A 17,929-nucleotide genomic window follows, 5' to 3' on the forward strand; every position below is an offset into this window, starting at 1 on the left:
TAATTTTTTAGAAATTTAAAGCATATGATAATGTAAATTTCTTTAAAATATTTATACAAGTATTAAATTTGATAAAAATAAATTTATTATTATAAATATTATTTAGTTATTCATTAATAGGAAATATAACTTTAGTCTTTATATTTTTATTTTTTATACGAAAAAAGTATATGATATTTTGGAATGTAAATATTCTTAATTTAAACATATAAAAATTAAATATCCTATTTTTTTGCTTAATTATTGTCAAAAAAAAAATATAAATTCTTAAAATAAATTTAAATAAAGCCATTTTTTTAGATATATTTATTTTAATGTATAAATTATAAAGAAATACCTATTTTTTAATATCATATAATATTAATAAATATATTCAATATTTTTTTTTTTTTTATGTTTTTAAATTTATTGTTTAAATTCATTTTGGAATTTAAATATTGCATGAGAATATTAAAACTTATATTTATTTTATTTTTAGAATATATTTTATAACAATTTTTAGGCAAACTTAGATTTTATTTGTAAAAATAAAGAAAAATTTACTTTATAAATTGATTATTTAAATTTTAATATTTTTAAGACAAAACGAATTGATTTATAGTTTATTTTATTCATCGTTTTAGTAAAAAATAAACATAAAATTTTTAATTTTTAAATAGAGATACCATTTTTAACAATATTAATATATAGGTTACTAATAAAAAAAATATTTTAAGAGATTTTTTTATAAGTTGTATCAGGAAAAATATTAAAGTTAATTTTAGATAATTATTATTTTAATATTTTATTAAAATTATCAAAAATAAACCATATATATATATGTTAATATAAATATAAGAAATTATAGAAATTATGGAATTTTTAAAATTAAATATTAATTATTAGGGGAAAAAATACAATTTAAATATAAATAATAATAAATTTTAAAATACAATATATATTGAATAAAAATCAATAAATAATTTTTATTATAACTATTTATAAAAAATAAATAAATAAATAAATAAATAAATAAATAAATAAATAAAAATTAATAAAAATGGAAAAATATCTTAAATAACGTTCAAAATGCCTCTAATAACTATAATCTAATAAATACAAAGGTCTTAAATTTACAGAGCTCGAATTATAAGCAAATGAATTATTTAAGAAATTGATTTTTAAAGAACGTGATCTGCATGATGATCTATTTTACAAAGTTCACACTTTGAAACACATTGAATATATAACTTAAAAATCTGAGTTATATTAAGCAATCTTAAAATTACCAAAAGGAGCTGTTTTGCACATTCACATAGATTGCTGTAACGACATAGAATGGTTTATGAAAGAAATAGCATTCTTAGATACTTCCTATTACAATGAAGAAACCCAATGCTTTAAATATATAAAAGTTGGAGAAGAAATTGAAAAAGGATATAAAAGCTTAAAATAAGAAAGAGACAAAAGTCAAAATAAGTAAGAATATGAAGAAAAAATAAAGAGCATACTAATCGTATAAGAAGCTGATAGAATTTCTAAACATAACATTTGGAAACTATTCGAAGGGAAAATTATAGGTATTAACTAAATAATTTATTATGAAGAAAATTTCAAAAGATACTTAAAATAATATTTGACCAACTTTGCTTAATAAGGTGTTTTTCATATTGAAGCAAGATCTCTTTTAGGCTCTATTTTTAATGAAAACCACTAACCATTAAACATTGATTAAGAAGTGAAACTTATCTAAGATGTAATCACTTAAGTTTAAAAAGAGTTTCCTTTATTTACTTTCAAAATTATAATCTAAGGACTTAAAATGTGGGATACTTCTTAAATAGAAAAATATATGGAATCTGCTATTAATGCAAAAAAATAATACCCTGATCTTTTTTGTGGATTTGATATGGTATAAGAAGAAGATGCTTATAAAAATATGGTTGAAATGGCACCAGCCTTATTAAAATTTCCCTAAATGTGTAAGAAAGCAAAAGTTCAATTACCTTTTGTATTTCATGGAGGAGAGTCACTTGAACATCACAAAAATAGTAATATTCTTGATGCAGTTATGATGGGATCTAAAAGAATAGGACATGGCTTGAACTTATCTTAACATTCTTATCTATATAATAAGATTAAAGATAAAAAAATATGTATTGAAATTTGTCCTGTTTCTAATTAAATTCTTAAATACATTGATGACATCAGATGTCATCCTATAAAATCTTTCATTAATTATGGCATTAAAGTTTGTATTAATCCTGATGATCCTGGATTTTTTGGTTATAATGGAGTTGCCATGGATTTTTATTTTTGTGCTGTTGGACCTGTATTAGGTATTTTTAAAAAAAATTTATATTTTTTTATACATTTTTTTTTTAGACTATAAAGATCTTAAGCTTTGTGCATTTAATTCGGTTGAATATTCCTTATTAAATAAAAAAGAAAAAAAAAATTTATGGTCAGACTTAGAAAGAAGATTTTAAGAATGGTCTTAATGGATGATTAATACTTATAAATGAAATTTTTTTATTGAAAAATATATATATATATTTTTTTCTATATGAAATTATTTATTTTTCTATGATATAATAATATAATTTATGTATATTTATTTAACATTTTTTTATATTGTTTTATTTAAATATTTTTACTCAATTAAACAATAAAAATATATAAATTATAATTCATTAATTATTTTCCGTTTCTTAATCAAAAAAGTTATTGTTAATAATATACCTAATTGATTATAATATAATATTTCTTTCTCTATATATTTCATCCAAAACTAAATTTGTAAGCAAATTATTTTATCTATAGTGATAACTACTAGTGCTTCCTTTAAAATTTATTGCATAATCTATTTCATCCTTTTATTTTTCTTTTTTGCTTTTCAAATCCTTAATCATTTCTTCAACTTTTTCATTATCTTATTCTTTTTCTCCGCACATTCTTATTTCTTAAGGTAAATCATCTTATTCTTCTTATAAATTATTGTCTTATAATTATTCTTATTATAAATTTTATTATCGAATTTAATTTTCATCGATTTTAATTTTTGAATATATTTCTCTTTTTTCATCAAGATTTTTTTTTAAAATGTTATTTTATTTTTTTATTTTTTTAATTAATTAAGGTTTATCAAGCTCATTATATTGTTCCTTATTATTTTGCATATTATTTTATTATAAATATTATGGTTATTATTTTTTCTTTTGAATTTTGTGGGATTTTTATCCTTCTGAATAATGCTTTTTCAACATTTCTAAATGCTTTTAATGAGTTTCTAATTTTCTTAAGCTGGTATTTGATAACATAATTTTTTTTCTTATTTTTATTTCCAATTAGGATAATTCTGGCTTTTCAATAAAACCTAAAGTTGCTCTTTATTCCAATTCTTTTTTTTTTCTTTCTGTATTTTCTTTTGTGGGATAATTTAACTTTCTTGATTAAATCCATTTTTATATCTCTTCTAATTCTGTTTCTGTATGTACCTTTGTTTATTCTATTTATTCTATACTTTTAGTAATACTGTTTAAATTATTATTACTTTGATTATTAATATTTGCATTGTAATTAATATTATTATTATTGTTAAAATTTTTATTAAAATTATTGTTTTTCTTAAAATTATTTATATTTTTAAAATTATTATTATATTTATTCATATTTTTTTAATTTATCGTATTCTAGAGATTAATATTTTAATACTAATTTTTAATATATTGCATATTTTTTTAATTATTTTATACCATATTATTCATTGGTGGTTATGGTGGAACTGGATTAAATGCGAAAAAGTTAAAATTAAAATTTGTTTTGTGTTATGGTTAATTTTATGCATATAAAGGTGGAACAGGGTTTTAAGGTTTAAAATTAAGCAAATCTGGTATTTGAAATTAATTGGGCAAATATTTTTATTATTATTAAATTAATTATTATTGCTAATTATTTATATTCATATTTAAATACATATTATTTAAAGATTAAGGCTGCGCTTATATATAGGGCTAATTTATAGGCTATTAAGGTATATATGAATATTAATTAGGTTAAGCATTTTATTGATAGTTTGGAATTAATAAGTTTTTTTAATTTTTTATGTTAAAATTGTGATTATACATTTTTTTTTTTTATCTAATTTTATACTTTAATATTATTTTAAATATATTTAAAAAAAAATATTAATATAATATATGATTATATATTTAAAAGGTAAAATAATATATAATTAAGTAAATTAATATAAATATATTTAATGAAAATATCTTTAGTATATATTTATAAAAAATTAAATACATATAAAAAATAAATTATAAAGTATAAATATATAGAGTAATTTATTTAGGAACTATACATATAATACATTTTTAAAAAATTTAAAATTTTATTATAATTAATTAAAAAAAAGGCCATTTATTAGAAATTTTTAAAAATTATAATTATTTTATATATTATAATTTTTTAAAATATTAAAAATAAATTTATAATATAAATTCAAATATATAAGCTCTTATCAACATTAATCTTATTAAAATAATTTAGAAATACTTTATAAATATTATTGAGCTTTTTATAATTCAAAATCATCAAGTTATTCTCCAATTTTCTTAATGCTACTATCTAGTGAAAATGTTAAAACTTTTTCATTATAAGCATATTTTAAAATTGCTAAAGCCCTAATTTTATTTTCTTTATAATCTTTGAAACTTAACAAATAGATTTATACTATTTCTTATAACAATTCTAAATCGTTTTCATTCAAAATATCGAACAACTCTAAATTTTAAAAAATACTAGAAATAGTTTTAAATTCAATAAGTTTAGCTTTAAGATTTTCATATGTTTTAGATTATTACTATTAACTAAGATTTATCATTTTTAAATATTTCTTAACACCTTATAGATATTTTTTTCTTTGAATACTTTATTTATTTTACTAGGGTATCAATAAAGTCTAATAAAAACAAAGTAAATCTTTAGATGAAAACCTTTTTTTTAACGAAAAAAGACAAACTAACAATTCGTCAAAAACAAAAAGCATTTATTCTTAAATTCTTAAGGGATAATTTAAGTTTTACATATTCTTTAACATATAATATATAGATTTTTCTCTTATAAATTATATATATTATTCAGAAAACTCTTTACTTTAAAAATAGCGCATTTTTATTTTATAGATTGATTTATAATTTTTTTTTATTTATTTATTTTATATAAATTTAAATTTATTATTTTGCAATGTGAAATATATTTTTTAAATTATTTTTCCTTGAATAATATTGATTTAATTTATTTTTTAAATAACTATTAGTATTTATTAATATATTATTGATATTTGAATTAAATATTTTTGTTGATTTATATTTTATATTAAATTTTTATTTATTCTTTTTATGCCTAATATAATAAAAAAAAATTATTGAAATTTATAGATTAAAAACAAGATATTTAAAAATATTTTTTTTAAAAAAATAAATAAAAATATAGATAAAAAATATAAATAAAATAAAGTTTTATAAAAACAAAATGTAAAAAATCAATTTAAATAGAAAAATTATAATGTATTTTAATTATTATTATGTTTTTAAATATATAAAAATTCTATTTTATATTTGAATAATTATATATTAAATTATCTTTTTTAAAGATATTCATGTTTAAAACTATTTATGCATAGTTTTAATTTAAAATTAATGATAGAAAATAATTTAATATATGAATATATTTATATGTTTTTAAATTGTTACTTTTAATCAAAGTACAATTTTATTTAAATCTAGTGAAAAATTATTTTTTATATAATGATAATATTTTAGAATTGTAATTAAAACATTTAAATAATTTCTAATAAAAAACCCATTTTATTTATTTTAATTTTAAAATATAAATAAATACTTGAAATTATTGATATTTAAAATAAAATTTAAATTTTATTATTTGTATTATTAAAAAAAATAATAATTATAAAACTCATAAACACTTAATAAATACTGATAAAAAATAAATATATTAAACTTCATAAAAATTGAAAATTATATTTATAAATATTTAAACTGTCATTATCATATAAATAAAATTCATTAAATGGGTTGTCATTTTTAATATAAAGTTTTAGATTATTTCCATAATCAACATTAAATCTATTAATAATATTCCCGCTAATAATATTCCAAATCAAAATTTTTTTTTTTTATGAATATCCTATAACATATCTTTATTTTTAAATTAAAGGATCCTTAATAATAAAAGATTCTAAATAACTTTAAGAATTTACACTTCCTTAAAAAGATTATCTAAGTTCCTATTTTTTCCAATCCCATAATTAAATACTATCATCTAAAGTGTCCACAAGTAAAAATTAATTATTTTCACAAAACTTTACAAAAGAAGGAATAGTAGTAGTATTTGCATTTAAAGTACATTTGCAAAATCCATTAAAAACGTTGAAAACCCGAGTAAAGCCATCAGCTGCACAACTTGCTAAATTCATACTATCTTTTGAAAATTAAATATTTGTAATTGATCTAGCATGGGCTAGTATTACATTAAAAGGCTTTTATTCTCTTAAATCCCATAATATAATCGTATTATCTTAACCTCCTGATGCTATTACATTATTATATGTATTTTTACATATTGTAAATATTTCCTAACTATGTCCTTATAAGTTACGAAGCACTTTTTTTTTTGCAAATCATATAATTGAATTGATTTTTATGTTGAAAATAATAATTAAGTTTCATTTAGCCATTCTATATCTGTTAAATATTGATAAGGATCATCTTAAACAAATGTTTCGTTTAGGGCTTGTGCTTGAAATTCTATTTAATTGTTAGTAAATATTGAAGCTAATATTTAATTATCATTTTCTTTTATTTTAATTAACTTTTTTTATATGGATGTTTGGTTTGGGGTAAATTAGGTATTTAGCTTAATTTAAATTTTTGTTTCTTCTTCTATCTCCATTATGTTTTTTTTTTTTTTATTTTTTTTTATATTTTATTTTTTAGTTGTTTTTTTTTTTTTTTTGATTTATTTAAGATGTATAATATTTTTTTTTTTAAAATAAATAAATATTTTATTTAAAAATTAAAATAAAAAGACTTTAGTAAAATACTAAAAAGAAAGAAAACAAAAGGTATTCAAAATAAAAAATTCTTTTTGCTTTATAAATAAAAAAAATATCTTTTATAATATATTTATATTTTAATAAAAAAATAAAAGAGAAGGCTAAAAAATTCAAAAGAACAAAAAATAAAAAAATAAAAAAAAAGAAATAAAACCAAAAAAATAAATAAAATGATAGTTAAAATACAAAAACAATTATTAAAAGCATTTTAAAATAAAAAACTTTACCCAACTTGCGCATTTGCAAAATTAGCAAAATCTACAAAAGTTGAAGAAGTATCTATCGCCGAATATGCATCTGCAAAAGAATACTATGATTATTTATTAAGATTTACATAAATAAATAAGAATGGCTATTAGTAATTTAACCAAAATTAATTCGCATAATTATTAAATTTAATAAAAACTCCCGAAGACGTATAAGAAGTAAAATAAGCCTATTATAATTTTGTAGGAAACAAAGAAAAAATCATCAACAAATAAATAGACTAATTCATTCGAAAAGCCATGCAAGTTAATAAATCTGAATTATTGCATGAAATATTATACAATCATAATTTCCTTATGTATTATCCTACAACATCTCTATTATATGAACTTACATAGCATTATTAATCTACCCAAAACAATGACGCAATCACTGATTTAGCTAAAATTTTCTCCTGTACCTATTTCTTGAAAATAGATTCTTAGATTTTGGATACTTTATCTTCTTATGCTGTTTAACAAAAGCTTAATTAAGTCATTTTCTATGTTGCAAGAGCTGCTTTAATTAGAGATCTTGTCAGCATTAATGAAAATACAATAAATAATATACTTGTTGGATTCGCAAGAAGTCTACAAGAACCTTCAGAAGATTAGAAAATCGAAAAAAATATTAACAAATTCTTAGGTTTTATTAAAAAATGTTATGTTGGTCATAATTGTATAAATGGAAAAGCTTATTTACATTTAGCAAAAAAAGAAATCGATGAATGTTTTATAGAATTGGCTAATTATAATTTAATTTAAAATACTAATGCTATTAATATTATTTAATATGATAATATTATGGAAGAATTTTTGAATGTTTTAGAAAATTAACTTAAGGAAAATCCAAATGAAAAACATATCTAAAGATTAGAAAAGGTTTACAAAGATATCAAAATTAAATTAGGAGATTAAGCTATTTAAAAAGAAGCATAAGAAAAGTTTGAATAAATTATTTCTTCTAAATAATAATGATTTTCTTTTTTTATTTTTTGTTCTTATTTTTTTAATACTTGGATTTTTTTATTTATTAAATAAATATGCATTTCGTTTTTAAAGTTAAAGACATCTGTATTTTTAAAATTAATATTTTATTATTTATATATATATATTTAACAAATTAAACAATTTATTAAATATTTATATAAATATAATCATTTGTATATTTTTTTATATTTAAATTTATAAAATAATTATAATATTTATTTTAATTTAAATAATATTATATATTTAATTTGTTTAATTATTTATTTTTATAGTTATAATACTGTTTTATTTATAATTATAATGAATTAATTTTTTTTATTAAATAACATCATAAAATTAATATTAATCATTTAAATAAATATTTATTAAATTAGTTGTTACCTAATTATATTTTTATGAAAATAAATTATATAAAGGTTTTATTTTTTTATTTAATTTATTAATAATTAAATAATTTTATTCATTTATATTATCTTTTTAATTAATTTCTTTAGTTTTGTCTTTAGTCTTCAGAACTTCTATCGTCATATTTATTTTCTTCTCTTTAATTATAATTTCTATTTTATTGATTTCTTTAGTTTTTGTTATCTTATATTATTTTGTTATTTTATTAATTTCTATTATCTTATTAACTCATATCATCTTATTTTTAGTTATCTCTCCTTTAGTCATTATCTTATTACCTATTTCTATTATACTCATTATCTCTATTTTTATTATAATCATATTTTTAATTTGTGTTATTTGGATTATTTTTTTGATTTTCATAATTTCTATCGTAATCATTATCAAAATTCTTGTAATAGTTTCTATCTTTATTTCTACTATCTTAATTTCTGTCTTATTATCTATTACTATTATAATTCCTACTATTATCATAATTCCTATTATTATCATAATTCCTATTATTATCGTAATTCCTATTATTATCATAATTTCTATTATTATCATAATTCCTATTATTATCATAATTCCGATTATTATCATAATTCCTATTATTATCATAATTCCTATTATTATCATAATTTCTGTTATTATAATTTCGATTATTGTCATAATTCTTATTATTATAATTTCGATTATTATCATTATTTCTATTATCATAATTTTTGTTTTAATCATAATTTCTATTACTATTATTATAATTTCTATTATGTTCACTTCTATTATTATCATTTCTAATATTATTTTATCTATTATTTTCATTTTTATTATCAGTCTAATTAATATCAATATTATCTTAATTTATTTTATCTGATTTTATATCTGAATTCTATTTGTTATCGCTATTTTTCTTGTTATCCTAATTTCTTTATTAATCATCTTTTTCGAAGTTTTTATTTTGATAATTTCGGTTGTCATATTCTTTATTTTTATTAAAATCTTGATTTTTCTTTCTATTATAATCATCCTTATTTCTATTTTAATAATTTTTATTATATCCTCCTACCTTATCAGCATTACCCTTAATCAATTTATTTCCAACTGTTCCTTCGTTGTTTCTTTATTAATTATCAAATCTTCTTCTCTGTCTTTTATTTTCAGCTTCATCACTAAAATCACTATCCAATTCAATTTTTTTTTGAAGATCTTCACTATTTTCATCATCATTATTTTCTTGATCAATAGGTAAATTCCCTTTATTTCTTTTAAATTCATCTATTTTATTACCTTCTTTAGTTTTATATCCAACATCATATTCATCTTCATTCTAATTATCGTCGGAATTATAATTATTTCTATCTTTATTATAATTATGTTTTCCTCTATAATTATCATTTCTTTAATTATAATGACTATTATAACCTTTTTTTTCTGGCTTTTTTTCTTATTAGTATTTTTATTATTAATATTTTTATTATTATTATTATTATTATTATTATTATTATTATTATTATTATTATTATTAATTATTTATATTTTTACTTTCTTGGTTTTTATCATTTTTTTTTCTAGTTATAATATTCATTTTAGAAGGTGAACTTTTTTTTTCTTCTTCTTCTTGTTCACATTTATCTTATAATATTTTTTTTTCTTCATCTTCTTAATTATTATTATCCTCTAATTTTTTTTTTTTAAGTTAATTTCCTTATGTTAATATAGCACTATTATTCTTATATTTTTAATTAGCTTTTTATTATTCTTATTCTTCATCTGAAGAAAGTCTTTATCTAATGGGTTTATCCGTTTCTAATGATTCTTCATCACTATTTATTTAATATTTTTCATCATTTTATTACAATTTCGCCCTCAAATCAATTTTTTAAATCTAATCTATACCCAAATATGAATCAGAAATTAACATTACACTCAATTTTTTACTTTTATCAAAGTTTTTTGGCAAAATAATTTAAATCTCTTTAAACAAATTTTATTTAAAGAACACTTTCTTCATTGAAAGAAGTTCACCAAAATACTCATCACCCACAACAAGCCACCAAGAAGCGTCTTTAATCTTTTAACAATGCTAAACCTAAACTTAAAGTGGTTACTTATAATTAACCCTTTCCATATTCACTTAAATAATTGCTTCTCCTCCTTGCACCAGTTATATTTCACTTTGTTATATTTAAGTATCTTCTTTTTATAATTTTTCTGAATTAAAAGGGTAAATTTTTACCCTTAAATTAACTAAAGGAATACTATTGATTTTTTTTTCAAGTTCTTTCCAAACATTTTCCTCATTGAATTTTTTATCGATTTTCTTTAACATATTTTACAAAGATCCATTATGGAATTCTTCCAATAATTAACACAAGTAATAAAATGGTAATTTCTTTATCAAAACCTCATCGAAAAACGGGAAATTAATAAGCATACTTCTATCAAACCAAACTCCTTGAACTAACATTTACATAATAATCATCAAATTAACACATGTATTTAGCTATTTTCTTTCTGCACAAAGATCTATACACGCATGAATAATTCTAATCGAACTATCGACCACTATTTTTGTATCTGTTATATAATCTCGAATTGGCGGTGGAAGTCTAAACATATGCATTTGATAAAGAAGGAAAGTTTTTTCATTTGAAGATGTAAAATTGTTTTTATCACAGGCTAATGGAGCTAATTTTGCTAAAGCCTCATTCATGTTTTCTTCATTATGTCTTAAAGGAATTTCCTCGAATTCTTTACAATAGGCTATTATTCGTAGAAGTTAAGGAATTGTACTTTCTTTTGTGATTTTTTAATCAAAATGAAAAATGGATTCATGTTTAATGTAATAAAATGCTGCTAGTTACCCCAAAAAGGTAGGCTATACGTAATATTTTTATTCTTCATCAATAGTAATACAATTATATTCTTATAATCTATTCATACAATCGTCAACTAATTGAATTAAGAATTTCTTAACTTAAGAAGTTTCTTAATTTTCTAAATTATAATAAGTAGGATTTTTTAACATTCTTCTGAAAAAATAAGTCCAAGTGATCCAATCCATACACTATTGTTTCGTTTCAATTGTTCCGCTTGATATTTCGGCATTAAAATGATCATGAATTTGACTTATTAAAGACGATTCAATTGGAAAAGGGTCATTTAAATATTTTCTATAGAAATTCTTTTTACTTTATTCCACAAAAACGCAAGCAATGCCCTAATCATCAAATTAAGGTCTTCCTGCTCTTCCAATCATTTATAAGATATCAGTTACAGGCATGTCTACATATTTCTTACTTTTAGAATCGAAATATTCCGTTCCTTTTATTATCACAAGTCTTGCTGGAAGATTTACTCCCCAAGCTAAAGTAGCTGTAGCAATCAAAACTTATATTTTTTAATTTAAAAAAAGTTCTTCTACAATTTTCTTGTCTTCCTATTACAAACCTGCATGATGCATACCTACACCAAAAGCAAGAGTTTATTTTAAAAACTCATCTTTTATTAATTCTAAATATGCAGAAAGTTCATCTTCACTACACATTACAAATGGACATTAACCACATTATTCATGCATAGCGTGAGCTATCAAATCTAATGCAGTCAAACGTGTTTGACGACGTGATGATACAAATACTAATACAGGTTTCTTTTCTCCGTATTTTCTTATTGATTAAAATGCTGGTTTATTCATTTCTGCCATTCTTGGGCAATATGCTTTTGCACTATTAAAAAAATAATAATGTTTAGAATCATAAAATATAAAAAAAATATACCTAAATCCATCAAAATAAATTTTTAAAGGAACAGGCCTTACATGAGGTCTAAAATTAAAGAAATAAAATCTTGGAACTCCAAACCAATCAGCAACATCAGTGCCATTAGCCATAGCTGTAGAAAGACCGACCATTCTAATTTTATGCTAAGTTCTACTCGAAACTAAGTTCATTCTGGAAACAATAACTTCCAAAACAGGACCTCTATCTTGTCCTAATAAATGAATTTCATCAAAAATTACTAAAGCAGTATTTTTTACATATTCACGGTTGCTCCAACTTCTAGAAATACCATCCCATTTTTCAGGAGTAGTAACAACAACATCTGCTTTCAATAAAGATTCTAAATCTGGAGTAAAATCCCCAGTTAATTCATGGACTTTCTTTCCTAATTTTTACCCAAATCTAACTTCCCAGTCATTTAGTCTTTCTTTTGCTATGGCTTTCAAAGGAGCAATATAAACAACTAACTTTCCTGGGTATTTATTAAAAACTCTCAAAATAGAAAATTCAGCCATAATAGTTTTACCAGAACCAGTAGGTGAACCAATAAGTACATTATTATCAGTATTATAAACTGCATGAAATACTTAAGTTTAATTTGGATTAAAATACTTAAATTTATAAATGTTCTCAAATTCCGGATTATTAAGAGCCGAAGTTGGTAAAGGATGAATATCTAAAAGTTCTGTATACTCCATTTTTTCTCCTTAGAAATAAATATTATCTAAATTAATTTAAATTTCCGTCTCCGGATCAGCAATCCAAGTGTCATGTACAATAGAAAGTCTATAATGTCTAGCATTAGAGTCCCTAAAAGGCACAAAAAAGCTAAGTTCAGTTGCAGTTTTCGAAAACACTTACTACTAGCTAATAGTTAAAGTTTCATTATGCAAAATCTCATTTTCATCATCCACTATTAAATTAAAAAGCTCTGTTTTATTATGCCATCTTGGTGTAAAAGTCCAATCTGGCATAACCTAAACGTCGACTTTTAAAACAGTCTAAGCAATTGGTCTTACATTATAATTAACTTAAACTCTAGGAATATAAGAAACAAATTTTTTTATTATAGAAGCCACCTTAGAATTCCAATTTATTGCATAAGAAAGTTCATTTACATTAATATCTCTTAATTAATCTAATGTAAAACCCTTGTCTTCTATTCTAGTTACTACATCTTCACTAAGAAACCCTTCTCGATTTTCTTTTCTTTATTTAAACGTATTATACCCTTACCAAGAAGCCTTTGTGAACTAACGCAAAGGCGTATCATCTGGAACTATTCTCTGTTCTATATATCGGCACCATTTTTGGACTAATTAAGCATTTTAAGCCATAGATTTTTTAATTACGATATCTAGCATGCATCTTAAAAGTCTTATAGAGTTCTAAATAATGAACTATGAGTCTGAAATTAGAGAAAAGTTTTCATATGGATATTTACATAAATATCCTGAAATTAAAATCAGGATTTTTTCAGGTGTATCAATTAATAAAGGGGTTTAATTATCTACATTATTATCTGTAGAAGCTATTCTTTTGTTAGAAAGTTCTAACTTTTCATCAAAAATCCAACAAATATTGACTACTTTTGATAATTCTTAGGCCTCTTCAGGTCTCATTTTTATATTCTCGAACTCTTTTGCTTAAGCTATAATTTTCAGAATATCTAAATCATTTTTATACTCAGTTTTTTTCTTCACAACTTCATCGTAATCATCGACAACGTCCATATTAATACCAAAGCATTTACAAAAAGTATTCATAGTTTCCGAATTAATATAATAATGTGAAGTAATTCTTCCCAGTTCTGTTGAAGATAGATAATTGTTTTTCCTATCTAACCTTATAAGTCTTAATTTATCCAAATCCTAAAGAGCATTTTCTATGGTTTCTGTAATATGCATTTCAATAGCTAATTCTTTATTATAATTACCACTTATTTTGCACCCGTAACCAGTTGGATTTCTTCTTAATCTAATCGCATAAAAAGTATAATTCACCCAATCAAATGCTTCTTTTAAAGTAGTGATGTTTCCTAAAGCGATTTCAGCATTTAGAGCTTCTTTTAAATGACGAGTGAATCTGCTTTCAATATAAGAGGCATTATTTAATTATCCAACAAATTAATTTAATTTATTAACATCAGTAATTAAAGTGACCTCTCCATTCTAATCAAACTAAGGTCTTCCTGCTCTTCCGAACATTTATTATATATCCAAAACTGATAAATCCTAAGTACCACCCCTACTTGGGTCAATAACATCAGTCCCTTTAATAATAACAGAATAAGCTGGTAGATTCACACCCCAAGCTAAAGTAGCAGTAGCACACAAAATTCTAAGATTTCCATCCAAAAACATCTTCTCGACCAAATTTCTATCTTTTCTCAACATACCAGCATGATGAAATCCTATACCATAAGGTGCCAATTTAGTCAATTCCTTATCTTAGATTTTTGGAAGTGTATGTTTATCTTTTTCTAGAGACTTCATTAGGTGCAATTCGTTCCTATCTTAAGCCATTTTAAGTAAATATTATCCTGTTACGATAGTTTCTTTTCTTGAATGGACAAAAATAAGAACCTGTTTTTTATGTTCAAGCACTCCTTTAGATATGGTATAAGTTAATTCGTTATATATATCAATTTTTTTTCTGCGAATTTTGAACGAAGTCTATTTAGGTTCTCTTACTCCTATATATCTCTACATTAAAGGAACTGGTCTATAAGAAGCGTCAAAGAAGAAAACGGATTCCTTTTTAACATGCAAGAATGATGCTACATCTAAATAATTTGGTAAAGTAGCAGAAAGTCCTAACATTCTGACTGTTTTTTACTATCTTTCTATATTCTAAAGAGTTCTGGACACCAAACATTCCAAAACGGGGCCTCTTTCGTCATTTAAAAGATGAATTTCATCAATAATTAGAAGCTTTAAAGTTTCCGCAACTTCATTTTTTTTACGAGTAAAGACATCCCATTTTTCAGGAGTAGTAATAATGATTTGTGTTTCTTCAATTTCTTTTTTTGACATCTACATATCACCTGTTAATTCTCGGCATTTTATTCCTAAATAACTCAATCTCCCTTAAAACTTATCTACTATTTCTGCCGCTAAAGCTTTCATTGGCGAAATATATATTATTTTAAATGCAAAGTCTATTACTTTTTTAGTTGAAGGGTTCACATGCCTTTCAATTTCTCTTAATATTGTCAATAAAGCTATATTCGTTTTACCTGCTCCTGTAGGGGCGCATACAAGAATATTTTCATCTGTTTTAAATGCTGTAGGATGAACTTTTGATTAAACTAGGTTTAATGAATTTATTCCTTCAAATGCTTGCTATATTTTTTTTATTATTATTATTATATATTTATTTATTTTAAAAAAAATACCTCTGCCCACTAAGGTAAAGCATTTTAAATTTAAATTAATTCTCCTGAAGGTGCTAATCCTCTTGGCATAGGAGAAATTTTGAATTAAATATAATCAGGGTAATCAGTTTTTTCTAAAGTGGGTATTTTTAAAACTAATTAATTTTAATCTTGATTAATAAAATCTATTTCTGTAAATTCTTCATCTACATCATATTAATTTCTTTCTTTTGCTTATTTTACTTTCTGATCAATATCTCTTTTTTTCAATCCTAATCTGCTTTCTTATTCTATATCAACATCTTTAATTCCCTATAAAAATTAATTTTATTTATAATAAAAATATAGATATTTTAAATATACAATAGAAATTAAAATTTCATAATTAGTTAATCCTTTTGATTTATTATCATTTTAAAGTCTGCTTCCAGATGTAACTTATTTATCAGTACTAAAATGATTATTATATAAATACATAATAATTTCTTTTCTATTTTATAGCAAGAATTTACAAGCTTCAAAATCACCTAAATATCCCATTAAAATTTCTTAAAGTTACTCATCAGAATTTTTTTTATCACACAAAGCTTTAAGGACATCAAAAAGTAAAAATTACCAAAAATCGCTCGATTTCTGTTTAAGGACGTCTTCATATCTTTCAAAAAATTCCTTTACATAATTAAACTTTTATTTTTATCTAATAATAATATATTCATCATCTCTTTAATCATCTCTAATATCATACCCAAATCTAAAATCTAATATATTATTTTAATATCCTGATAAAAAACTATCTTGATATGATTCCATTTTATATTCATTAATAACATTTTATTTACTTTCATCCCTTTCATCTAATATTCCTGTCTTCATTATTTATTCCTGCTTTTTATCTACAGTTAATAAAAGGCCTATTAATTATTAATATAAATCATAATCTTCTTCCATTTTATATTTGTCGCCATAATCTTTTCTCATAATATGTATAAAGTTTATATAACATTCGTCACTATTCGTCCAAGATTATTTAAATATTTTGTATATTCCTTAATAATATCCAAAACATCTCAAATTATGTTACTAGTCGTTGTGATCATCTTATCTTACAATTTCTATTCCAATTTTTTTTACTGCAGCTTTTATATCTTACATAAATTTTCTTAATTTCGTGTCTTCAGTAAAATATAATCGATACATTAAATCCATTTGTCTTAATTTTATTTCTTACAAAGGATCTTCTTCATTTTTTTCTCTACAATTCTTAAAATATTTATATAAAATTTATTATTAATTTCTTCATGTATATAAATATAATTTACTTAAATATAGTCATTTCTTTACTTATTTATTCTTTATACACTATTATCATCATTTTTTTCATAACCCTCTGTAAGTTTACGAAGAGATATTGTAAAACGATATTTCTATTGTTTTTAAAATAAAAAGATTTATTTTTTGTATTTGATTTATTTTGTTTTTGATTAATTTATTTTAGTCATTTTATTATTCGAATAATTTATTTATTATTTTTTACTTCTTTTGGTTAATAATGCTAAAAACTTGTTAAAAATCTATTGTTTAATTCCATTTTATTTTTTAATTTTTAGTTTTTTCTTCTTAATTTATATATTTATACTTATTTTTAATTTCTAAAAAGTTGATTGATATTTTTATAAAAAAATATATAAAATACACTTGCTTTTTATATATAATTTAATTTTTAATAATAAATTCTTAGTATTTAAATTTTGATTATGTATTCTTTCCCAATTATAATTATATTTTTATTGATTTTATCATTAAAATTATTTTAGAAAAATCGGAAAATATTCATTAATAAAGTCTTATAAATGAAATAATCAATATAAATTATATTTTTTCTCTTTTTTATTTTTATTATTAACTAGCTAATCTAATTATTTTCTTACTTTTATAATAATTAAATAAAAAGAGTTGTAATAATAAATACCATAAATAATTTCATAAGTTCTATTAAATAAATAATTTATAATTTTTGTAATATTATTTGGAATAAACA

The 17,929-nt window shown here is 20.8% G+C and overlaps 3 protein-coding genes across 3 annotated transcripts, besides 26 other annotated features; 2 read left to right on the plus strand and 1 right to left on the minus strand. All coding sequences in view use genetic code 6, as the record gives it.

Annotated features, from left to right (window-relative positions):
• The first annotated feature begins 980 nt into the window (after positions 1 to 980).
• Positions 981 to 1,028: a microsatellite.
• Positions 984 to 1,041: a microsatellite.
• Positions 1,002 to 2,548, plus strand: IMG5_068440 (hypothetical protein). Its single transcript, XM_004036805.1, has 2 exons — positions 1,002 to 2,318; positions 2,365 to 2,548. Exons 1-2 carry the CDS (start codon positions 1,040 to 1,042, stop codon positions 2,502 to 2,504), a joined length of 1,419 nt encoding a protein of 472 aa, XP_004036853.1. The 5' UTR covers positions 1,002 to 1,039; the 3' UTR covers positions 2,505 to 2,548.
• Positions 2,549 to 2,957: 409 nt separating this feature from the next.
• Positions 2,958 to 3,002: a microsatellite.
• Positions 3,003 to 3,010: 8 nt separating this feature from the next.
• Positions 3,011 to 3,041: a microsatellite.
• A 515-nt stretch (positions 3,042 to 3,556) lies between these two features.
• Positions 3,557 to 3,602: a microsatellite.
• Positions 3,558 to 3,620: a microsatellite.
• Positions 3,583 to 3,635: a microsatellite.
• Positions 3,589 to 3,645: a microsatellite.
• Positions 3,646 to 4,408: 763 nt separating this feature from the next.
• Positions 4,409 to 4,457: a microsatellite.
• Positions 4,458 to 5,449: 992 nt separating this feature from the next.
• Positions 5,450 to 5,491: a microsatellite.
• A 1,464-nt stretch (positions 5,492 to 6,955) lies between these two features.
• Positions 6,956 to 7,014: a microsatellite.
• Positions 6,959 to 7,014: a microsatellite.
• A 183-nt stretch (positions 7,015 to 7,197) lies between these two features.
• Positions 7,198 to 7,247: a microsatellite.
• Positions 7,227 to 7,285: a microsatellite.
• Positions 7,236 to 7,285: a microsatellite.
• A 58-nt stretch (positions 7,286 to 7,343) lies between these two features.
• IMG5_068450 (hypothetical protein) lies at positions 7,344 to 8,337 on the plus strand (the record flags this gene model as incomplete). Its single annotated transcript, XM_004036806.1, has 1 exon — positions 7,344 to 8,337. A coding segment is annotated over one exon (993 nt), but the record flags the coding sequence as incomplete, so codon positions are not given.
• Positions 8,338 to 8,535: 198 nt separating this feature from the next.
• Positions 8,536 to 8,595: a microsatellite.
• Positions 8,558 to 8,599: a microsatellite.
• Positions 8,558 to 8,618: a microsatellite.
• Positions 8,619 to 8,809: 191 nt separating this feature from the next.
• Positions 8,810 to 17,479, minus strand: IMG5_068460 (hypothetical protein; the record flags this gene model as incomplete). The annotated part of the gene is made up of 5 exons (XM_004036807.1): positions 8,810 to 12,461; positions 12,513 to 15,859; positions 15,913 to 17,151; positions 17,211 to 17,315; positions 17,426 to 17,479. 5 exons carry the CDS (start codon positions 17,477 to 17,479, stop codon positions 8,810 to 8,812), a joined length of 8,397 nt encoding a protein of 2,798 aa, XP_004036855.1.
• Positions 8,929 to 8,978: a microsatellite.
• Positions 9,198 to 9,450: a microsatellite.
• Positions 9,238 to 9,482: a microsatellite.
• Positions 9,483 to 9,564: a microsatellite.
• Positions 9,737 to 9,787: a microsatellite.
• Positions 10,178 to 10,264: a microsatellite.
• Positions 11,695 to 11,726: a microsatellite.
• Positions 17,345 to 17,379: a microsatellite.
• Positions 17,480 to 17,929: the final 450 nt, after the last annotated feature.

The sequence above is a fragment of the Ichthyophthirius multifiliis genome (assembly GCF_000220395.1).
Source record: "Ichthyophthirius multifiliis unplaced genomic scaffold scaff_1120509250364, whole genome shotgun sequence".
Classification (NCBI taxonomy): Eukaryota; Ciliophora; class Oligohymenophorea; order Hymenostomatida; genus Ichthyophthirius; species Ichthyophthirius multifiliis.